Source organism: Lucilia sericata, unplaced genomic scaffold, assembly GCF_015586225.1.
Source record: "Lucilia sericata isolate MDLA Ls3-8-SP2 unplaced genomic scaffold, ASM1558622v1 Contig000736F_arrow, whole genome shotgun sequence".
Lineage (NCBI taxonomy): Eukaryota > Metazoa > Arthropoda > Insecta > Diptera > Calliphoridae > Lucilia > Lucilia sericata.
Genome location: NW_023994734.1, coordinates 236,719 through 247,362, shown reverse-complemented (window position 1 = coordinate 247,362; position 10,644 = coordinate 236,719). Strand labels below are relative to the sequence as shown.

The 10,644-nt window shown below is 29.2% G+C and overlaps 1 protein-coding gene across 1 annotated transcript in view; it reads right to left on the bottom strand.

The window, feature by feature from the left end:
• Positions 1–205: 205 nt before the first annotated feature.
• LOC119607722 (Down syndrome cell adhesion molecule-like protein Dscam2) overlaps positions 206–10,644 on the bottom strand; it is a gene marked incomplete at its 3' end in the record, with an annotated part of 78,443 nt that continues 68,004 nt past the window's right edge. The window contains exons 4-5 of the mRNA XM_037961801.1: positions 7,140–7,310; positions 206–393 (exon numbers count right to left, since the gene is read on the bottom strand). Coding sequence (XP_037817729.1) covers positions 206–393; positions 7,140–7,310 — 359 coding nt within the window. The remainder of the gene's footprint in view (positions 394–7,139; positions 7,311–10,644) is intronic.

Sequence of the window (10,644 nt, the reverse complement as noted above, 5' to 3'; positions counted from 1 at the left end):
CTGGATTATAGTCACGTGTTTAGACTATAGTCTAAGATATAATTGGTTTTTTAATGATTTTAGGAAAAATATTCAAATATTTCTTCAAATTTGTTAAATATTTTTCTTAATTTTACATTTGTTTTGCAATTTATTACATTTTTTTCTTCTTCTTCTTTATTAATATTGAATATTTTTCCTTTTTTTTTACAGTAAAAATATTTAAAGAAAAAATGTCTCCCTTTGAGGACAAATTCAACTTACCTGTAATAACCAAACGTCCCTTGGTAGCACTTAATCTAGTTTCACCGGTTAATCTATGTTTAGTGCGGCACTGATATGATTTATAACCATCTTCGGGACCAACTTCGCGTATATGTAATTCACCCGAAGGTAAAACCAAATATTTGCCATCTTTATTGAGTGAACAAATTGATTTGTGGAGAAAAAAGGTAAGAGAAAAAAATTTTAAATATTAATAAAAAACTTTAAAATTTATAATATTTTTAACAAAAATTAAAGAAAAAAATCTAACACCTTTAAAGAAAATTAAGGAATTTCTTAATAGTTAAAAAAATAAATAAAAATTTATTTGTTTTAAAACAATTTCCAAATTAAAATGAAACTTTCATAGAAATTCCTTAATTTTTTGAAATTTTAACAAAAAACACTAAAAGTTTTTAGTAAACATTTTCGAAATAGTATTTTATTTACAATTTGTATTAAAATATTTACAAATATTTATTATTTATATTGAATTTTAATTTTTATAATTTATTAAAATTTTATGTTTAAAATTTTGATGCATTTTAATAGTTTTTAATAGTGTTTTTTGTTAAAGATTAGTAAAATACTCATAGCCAACATGCAGGGGTTAATTATACATATTTATAAAAACTACATACATATTTACAATAAAAAAATCCACTAAAATCTACACCAAATTCAATAATATATTAATTTAAAATGTTAGTCTCATTTCTTGAGATTTCAGCAGATTTTTTTTTATTTTAAGGATTTTTTTCGTTTAAAACAAGCTTTATTTACAAAAGTTTTAGTTTAATTTAGTCTTTTCGCAAAAAATCCTTAAAATTTCTAAATATTTACAAATAACTAAATAGCAAGCAGTAATTTTATAATAAAAATGCCTTAATATTTTTTATAAAATTTATTAATATTTACATTTTACAACACTTATACTTAAATACAACTCAATCAATAATGTTAATGATCAAAGTAGATCAAAGTTTAACTTTTCTAAAGAATACATGATCAATGTTTCATGTGGACTATAGTCTCGTCTATAGTTTTGATTAAAATCAAATTTATAGCCTTGCCTATAGTCTGTAGTCTGATCTATAGACTTCTTTATAGTCTAGACTATTGTCGTGTGTATAGACTGGACTATATATTAATTTATAATCTGGATTATACACCAGTGTTTGGTCTAGTATATAGTCTATCATAGAGACTTGTCATTAGACTAGTCTAAAGTCTCATCTATAGTCTTCTTAATCTTTACGTTATTCTATCGTCTAGTCTGTAGTCTACAGTATAGTTAGATCTAGTACAACTCCAGTTCAGTTCTAGTTTAGTTCTAGTTCAGTTCTAGTTCAATTCTAGTTCAATTCTAGTTCTAGTTCAGTTCTAGTTCAGTTCTAGTTCAGTTCTAGTTCAGTTCTAGTTCAGTTCTAGTTCAGTTCTAGTTCAGTTCTAGTTCAGTTCTAGTTCAGTTCTAGTACAGTTCTAGTTCAGTTCTAGTTCAGTTCTATATCAGTTCTAGTTCAGTTCTAGGTTAGTTTAAGCTCAGTTATAGTTCAGTTTTAGTTCAGTTCTAGTTCAGTTTTAGATCAGTTCTAGTTCAGTTCTAGTTCAGTCTAGTTCTAGTTCAGTTCTAGTTCAGTTCTAGTTCAGTTCTAGTTCAGTTCTAGTTCAGTTCTAGTTCAGTTCTAGTTCAGTTCTAGTTCAGTTCTAGTTCAGTTCTAGTTCAGTTCTAGTTCAGTTGTAGTTCAGTTCTAGTTCAGTTCTAGTTCAGTTCTAGTTCAGTTCTAGTTCAGTTCTAGTTCAGTTCTAGTTCAGTCTAGTTCAGTTCTAGTTCAGTTCTAGTTCAGTTCTAGTTCAGTTCTAGTTCAGTTCTAGTTCAGTTTTAGTTCAGTTTAGTTCAGTTCTAGTTCAGTTCTAGTTCAGTTCTAGTTCAGTTCTAGTTCAGTTCTAGTTCAGTTTTAGTTCAGTTCTAGTTCAGTTCTAGTTCAGTTCTAGTTCAGTTCTAGTTCAGTTCTAGTTCAGTTCTAGTTCAGTTCTAGTTCAGTTCTAGTTCAGTTCTAGTTCAGTTCTAGTTCAGTTCTAGTTCAGTCCTAGTTCAGTTCTAGTGCAGTTCTAGTTCAGTTCTAGTTCAGTTCAGTTCAGTTCTAGTTCTGTTCTAGGTCCGTTCTAGTTTAGTTCTAGGTTGGTTTAAGCTCAGTTCTAGTTCAGTTGTAGTTCGTTCTAGTTCAGTTCTAATTCAGTTCAATTCTATATCAGCTCAGTCTAAGTCCAATCCATGGTCTAGTCCATAGTATATTGTCTAGTCTGTAGTCTAGTCTATTGTATATTGTCTAGTCCAGTCTATAATCTTGTCTGTAGACTTGTCTATAGTCTTGTATGTAGACTAGTCTATGATCTTGTATGTAGACTTGTCTATAGTCTTGTCTGTAGACTAGCCTATTGTCCAGTATTCTCTCTATAGTTCTGTAGTCTCTATAGTTCTATAATCTAGTCTAAAGTCCAGTCTATAGTCTAGAATATAGTCTAGTATACTCTATAGTCTAGTATGTAGTCTAGTCTATAATCTTGACTGTAGACTAGTCTTTAGTCTTGTATGTAGACTAGTCTATAATCTTGTATGTAGATTAGTCTATAGTCATGTATGTAGACTTGTCTATTGTCCAGTATATAGCCAACTCTATAGTCTAGTTTATAGCCTAGTCTAGTAGATAGTCTATTCTATAATCTAGTCTATAGTCCAGTCTATAGTCTAGTCTATAGTGAATTCTATAGTCTAGTCTTTAGTCTAGTCTATAGTCTAGTCTATAGTGTAGTCTATAGTCTAGTCTATAGTGTAGTCTATAGTCTAGTCTATAGTGAATTCTATAGTCTAGTCTATAGTCTAGTCTATAGTCTAGTCTATAGTCTAGTCTATAGTCTAGTCTATAGTCTAGTCTATAGTCTAGTCTATAGTCTAGTCTATAGTCTAGTCTATAGTCTAGTCTATAGTCTAGCCTATAGTCCGGTCTATAGTCTAGTCTATAGTCCGGTCTATAGTCTAGTCTATAGGCTAGTCTATAGTCTGGTCTATAGTCTAGTCTAAAGTCTAGTCTATAGTGTAGTCTATAGTCTTGTCTATAGTGTAGTCCAGTCTATAGTCTAGTCTAGTCTATAGTCCAGTCTATAGTCTAGTCCATAGTCTAGTCTAGTCTATAGTCTAGTCTATAGTCTAGTCTATAGTCTAGTCTATAGTCTAGTCTATAGTCTAGTCTATAGTCTAGTCCATAGTCTAGTCCAGTCTATAGTCTAGTCTATAGTCTAGTCTATAGTCTAGTCTGTAGTCTAGTCTATAGTCTAGTCTATAGTCTAGTCTATAGTCTAGTCTATAGTCTAGTCTATAGTCTAGTCTATAGTCTAGGTCTATAGTCTAGTCTATAGTCTAGTCTATAGTCCGAGTCTATAGTCTAGTCTATAGCTAGTCTATCGTCTAGGTCTAGTCTATAGGCTAGTCTATAGTCTGGTCTATAGTTAGTCTAAAGTCTAGTCTATAGTGTAGGTCTATAGTCTTGTCTATAGTGTTATAGTCCAGTCTATAGTCTAGTCTAGTCTATAGTCTCAGTCTATAGTCTAGTAGTCCTAGTCTATGTCTAGTATATAGTCTAGTCTATAGTCTAGTCTATAGTCTAGTCTATAGTCTAGTCTATAGTCTAGTCTATAGTCTAGTCTATAGTCTAGTCCTATAGTCTAGTCTAATAGTCTAGTCTATAGTCTAGTCTATAGGCTAGTCTATAGTCTAGTCTATAGTCTAGTCCTATAGTCTAGTCTATAGTCTAGTCTATAGTCTAGTCTATAGTCTAGTCTAGAGTCTAGTCCTATAGTCTAGTCTATAGTCTAGTCTATAGTCTAGTCTAGTCTAGTCTATAGTCTAGTCTTTAGTCTACTCTATAGTTTGGTGTATAGTGTATAGTCTGTAGTCTGGACTATAACTTCGTCTATATTTTTTTCTAACGAAAACTTGACTTAAGTTTTATTAACGTTTTTAAGGAAATATATAAAATTTGACTGATAAAAAGTGATCAAAGTTTAACTAATTAATAAAATGTTCTTTATAAATATTAAAGCATTTTTAAGTTATTTAAAATTTTATACAAATTTTATATACAAAATATAAAACTTTTTTAAATATTTTTTTTTACAAAATCCTTTAAATTAAAGGAAATTTTAAAAAATTTCTTTTAAAAACGTGAGCATTTCTAAAGAAACATTTAAAAAAGTTTTTATTAAAACCAAACTACACTACAAACTACTTTAAAATGAAGGGGGATTTATAAAGGATTAAGGAAAGCCGGGAATGGCTTATGGATGTAAGAGGATCATGGGATTTTTTTAAGGAAAGGAAGTAAAAAAAATGAAGAAAACATAAAATATAACTGAATGAAAAAATAAAAAAATAAATAAATGAAACTTTAACCTAAGAAACCTAGCAAAGCTATAGGAAAACCTAAGCAACCAATTCCGAAATTAACGACCTCAATTAAGAGAAAACTTATAAAGAAAATTTGTATATTTTTGAAGAAAACATTCTGAAATTTGAGGGAATATAAAAAGGGATCATTAAGGGAAAGCTTTAACTGTATAGTATAGAACAAGATGTTTGCAATTTTTACCACTTTGTAGATCCTGGCCTTGAGAGGCAAAAATTTCTCTCTCCTCATCTTCTAGCCAAGAGGCAACTTGTATAAAATCGGCCACAAAAGAGGGAATATGACATTTTAAAATGGCACTATTGCCACGCAAAACAGCCTCATCCATAACATTGACTGTATAGGACTGGGGTACAACTGGAATTTTATACAAATAAGAGACAAAGAAATAAATAATAATAGAAGAAAGTAGGATTTAAAAGAAAAAAAAGGAATTAATGAAAATGATAAAGAAAAATCTCCCTTCATTATGGCTACTTAATGTATACCACTACCATAATAAATTAGAATAAATCGAATAAAACCCCAAATACCAGTTTCATTTTTGGTATAAACACCACCCTCGGTATCTAACCAATCGGTAATTTCTAAATGATCGGCCACAAAAGAGGGTGTCTGACATTTAAATATGGCTGCATTGCCTTTAATAACATATTCATCATAGACCTGAGATTCGAAAAAATTGCTTAACAACTGTAAGAAAAAAATAAATAAAACTTATTACTTTTAGCAACTAAAGGAAACCTCTTAAGGATTTTTTTTTTTGAAAGGATTTTTTAAGGATTTTATAATAAATTCTTAATATTATGTTTAACTTCAGATAATATCCTTTACCCATCTCTTCATTGCTTTGTGATCTAAATATTTCCTTGCCCTCTTCATCTACCCACGATTCAATCATTATAAAATCAGCCACAAATGAAGGAACTAAACATTTTAAAGTGGCCGAATTGCCTCTTAAAACGAACTCGTCTATGACCCGGGTTTGATAGAATTGATGAACAACTGATGGGATCAAAATTAAAGAAATAAAGTTAAAAAAAACTAAGGACTTAAAGGATAACTAAAGGGTTTTTTTTAAGAAAGAGGGACATTTTTGAAGCAACAACGGGAAAAAAGTACTTTTCAGGAACTAAAGGTGTATGTTTTCTTAAAAAAAGTCTAACAAAGTTTGATGAACTTTTCTAAAGAAAACTTGATCTAAGTTCGATTAACTTGATTCATGTTTAATCAACTTTTCTAAAGAAAACTTGATCCATGTTTCATCAAACATTCCTAAAAAAAATTGATTTAAGTTAATCAACTTTACTAGAGAAAACTTGATCCAAGATGGATTAATATTTCTAAAGAAAACTTGATCCAAGTTAAATTAACTTTTCTAAAGAAAACTTGATCCAAGTTGAATTAACTTTTCTATAGAAAACTTGATCCAAGTTGGATTAACTTTTCTATAGAAAACTTAATCCAAGTTGGATTAACTTTTCAATAGAAAACTTGATCCAAGTTGGATTAACTTTTCTATAGAAAACTTGATCCAAGTTGGATTAACTTTTCAATAGAAAACTTGATCCAAGTTGGATTAACTTTTCTATAGAAAACTTGATCCAAGTTGGATTAACTTTTCTAAAGAAAACTTTATCCAAGTTGGATTAACTTTTCTAAAGAAAACTTGATCCAAGTTGGATTAACTTTTCTAAAGAAAACTTGATATAAGTATGATCAACTTTTCTAAAGAAAACTTGATCCAAGTTGGATCAACTTTTCTATAGAAAACTTGATCCAAGTTTGATCAACTTTTCTATAGAAAACTTGATCCAAGTTGGATCAACTTTTCTAAAGAAAACTTTATCCATGTTTGATGAACTTTTCCATAGAAAACTTGATCCAAGTTTGATCAACTTTTCTATAAAAAACTAGATCCAAGTTTAGTCAACTTTTGTATGGAATACAGATCAAAGTTTGACCAATTATTCTATAAGAAATTTGATCAAAATTTTATCAACTTTTCTAGAGGATCAAAGTTTGATTAAACTGGTTTTATCCCGTCTGTAAAGCTTTTCATTCCAAACAGCAAAAGGTTCCAACAAAAACATTAACTACTTAAGAAATCACTTATTAATTGATTCAGTTAATTATTCTAACCGATCTCTTCACTATTGGGATAATAATTTTGTCCCTCCGAATCCATCCATAAATCAACAAATACAAAATCGGCCACATAAGAGGGTATTTCACATTTCATAACCACTGAATTGCCGCGTATAACATATTCATTATCAGCTTCCGATTCATAAGATTGTATAACGACTAGAATTGCGAAAAAGATTTTGAAAATAATTAAGAAAATAAGAAAAATAATCAGGGATTAAAATTGAAAGGGATATTAAGGAATTGGAACAAAGCTAACAAAACGATTTTGTAAACATTTAATACCATAAGCCTGAGTAGAATTATTACGCCATAACTCTACACCTTCCTCATCGATCCAGGCTTCGATTTGTACAAAATCGGCTACAAATGAGGGTATTTTACACTTTAAGACCGCAGCATTGCCTTTGATGACATATTCATTTTCGGCCTCGGTTATATAGAATTGGGAAACGACTAAAAGTTTTGAAGTAAAATAAAAATTTTATAAAAAAAATTAAAAATTTTGTAAAATGATAAAGATGAAAGGAACTAAAGGATTTAGGAGGTGTTGAAACTAATTTACTAATGTTTATGTTAAAAAAGTTTTAAGCCAGCCAACCGTAGTTATCGGAAAAAGTCAAAACATTGCCCTCTTCATCGATCCAGGACTCAACGCGCACAAAATCGGCCACAAACGAGGGTATGGAACATTTCAAAACGGCAGCATTGCCCTTAATAACATATTCGGTCATTATTTCAGCTTCATAGAATTGATTGACCACTAAAATATATTCGACAAAGGAAGATTATTAAAACACTTTAGGGGATTTTGAAAAAAAGTACTAATTTGGTAGTTAAGGGCGAAAAAAAGTACTTAGATATTAAGAAAAAGGAATAAATTTCAAATTTGAAACATTTTTATATAGAATTTTATTTTCTAAATAAATCAAGTTAAAACATTGCAAGGTCCATTAAGAAATTTACAAAACGGGTAAAATTTTACCCCTTATTTGTAACTAGTTGGAATAAAGGCCCTATAGTTAGCAAAACTCTTTTTAAAACTTAAAAATAGTTAAATTATAAAGTATTAAAGTAATAGAAAAGAAAATAAAGTTAAAAGGGTTTAAAGGAAATAATTTTGAATAGATTTCTGAAATCCCCCTTCATAACACCATATTCCAAAAAAAAAAATGGTTTAAAAGAACTAGAGAAAATTCCTCTCAAACTCCCACCATAATTATCGGAATGTCTCAATTCATTGCCCTCTTCATCTATCCAAGATTCAACGCGCACAAAATCGGCCACAAACGAAGGTATAGAACATTTCAAAACGGCTGCATTACCCTTGATCACATACTCCATTAAAATATCGGCACCATAATATTGATTAACAACTAAATAAAGGGAAAATATCATACAAATAAAAATATTTAAATATTTATATACAAAAACGGGAAAGATTTAGGACTTAAAGGGATGTTTTCAAAAATGTTAAACACTTCCATTAACACTCTTAAATTCTAAAAACAAAGTTTGACAAAAAATCTAACCAAAATCTTCCGAGGGTAAATACTCGGTACCCTCACTAGCTAACCAGGCCTCAACCTTAACGAAATCGGCTACAAACGAGGGTATGGTACATTTTAAAACGGCCGTATTACCCTTGATAACATACTCCGAAACCACTTCTGCTTCATAATACTGATTAACCACTGGTAGAATGTATGATGTTTAAACAGCAAAACAAAAAAGAAATCATGAAAAAATTTAGGTCAAAAATAGGTTTTAAGGGGAAAATAAAGGATAATGGTTTTTCTTTATGTTTTCATACTATCATCTAAAGCAAAAAAAAAAATGAATTTTAAACAAAAAAATCTCCACATATACCCGTTGTCTTTTGTTCATCTAATGTGGCATACAATTCACCACTTTCATCTTGCCACGATATAACTTGTACAAAATCCGCCACAAATGAGGGTATAGAACATTTTAATACCGCTGCATTGCCTCTAATGACATATTCATTATTTACTTCGGATTCATAAAATTGTTGGACAACTAAAGTGCACATTTAAAGAATGGGGGACAGAAGGACAAATTAGTACATATTTTAATGTTCATATTAACGTAAGAAATAAAAATGACACTAGAATCAATAGACAAAAATTTAGGTTAATTAATAATGTTCCTGGTAAATTTACTACATCAATATGTTCAATAAAAGAAGCGCTAAGAGGAATGTATGAGAAGGTAGTGTAAACAAACCAGATGATAGTGAAGAACAACTAACAAAACCTACAAGAAAATCCATTTAAAGACAGACATGGAATAGAAATCGGTTTTGAATATAACAGTTTTACTAGTAGAAAAGACGAATATAACAGTTTTTTATCCTTTCTGTACAACCGTTTTCTTAAATATATCATTGGGAATAAGAGATATTTCTAAAAAAAACTTTCAGTATAACAGTTTTCTCGAAACAAAACTTTTAGTATAATAGTTTTTACAATAGAAAACTTTCAATATAACAGTTTTTCCTTTAGAATTCAATCAGTATAACAGTTTTTGCTTTAGAAAACGTTCAGTATACCTGCCAAAAACTATAAGTATAACAGTCTTTCTATGTGTATAACAATTTGTCTTGAAGAAATATTTCTGTATAACAGTTTTTCTTAAGAAAATTACTGAAATATTGCAGTATAACTGTTTTTATAAAGAAAATTTTTCAGTATAACAGTTTTTTCCCAAAAAAAAACTTTTAGTATAACTAAACAACATTCTGTATAACAGTTTTTTTTTTTAAATACATCATTAGAAATAACAGTTTTTTTCTAAAGAAAACTTTCAGTATAACAGTTTTCCCTACACAAAACGTTTAGTATAACATTTTTTCATACAGAAAACTTTCAATATAACAGTTTTTCCTTTAGAATACACTCAGTATAACAGTTTTTTTTCCTTTAGAAAACTTTCAGTATAACAGATTTCTCGCAAAAAGTCTTTAGTATAACAGTCTTTCTATGTGTATAACATTTTTTCTTAAAGAAATTTTATGTATCACAGTTTTTCTGTTTTTATAAAGAAAATTTTCAGTATAACAGTTTTTTCCCTAATGAAAACTCTAAGTATGACAGTTTTTCCAACAGAAAACTCTACGTATAGTAGCTTTTTATAAGTAAAAAGTTCAGTATAACAGTTTTTCATCATTAAAACATTGCGTATAACAGTCTTTCTTAAAGAAACTTTCGGTATAACAGTTTTACTATAAAAAACATTCAGTGACACCGTTTTTTCTAAAGATAAAATTTGAGTATAACACTTATTACTAAAGTCATTTTCTAGTATAACAGTTTTTCCTAAACAAATTCTGTATATATCAGGTTTCTCTAAAGAAAATGTTCAATAAAATCGTTTTTCCTATAGAAATGTTTTAGTATAGCAGTTATTACTTAAGAAAACATTCAGTATAACAGTTTTTCCAGTAGAAAACTTAGTTTATAACAGCTGTTGATGAAGAAAACTTTTCGTTCAACAATTTTCTCAAAGAAAACTTTCAGTATAACAGTTTTATCTAACCAAAACGTTGCGTATAACAGTTATTCCTAAAAAAATCTTAAGTATCAAAGTTTTTCCTCCAGAAAAAAGTTTTTGCTTTGCGTATAACAGTTTTTCCTGAAAAAACCCACAGTGTAACAGTTTCTCTTAAACAAAACTTTGTGTTTCACAGTTTTTTTTTCTAAGAAAAACTTCTAGTATAAGAGATTTTCCTGAACAAAATTTTATGTATAACAGTTATTACTCACAATTG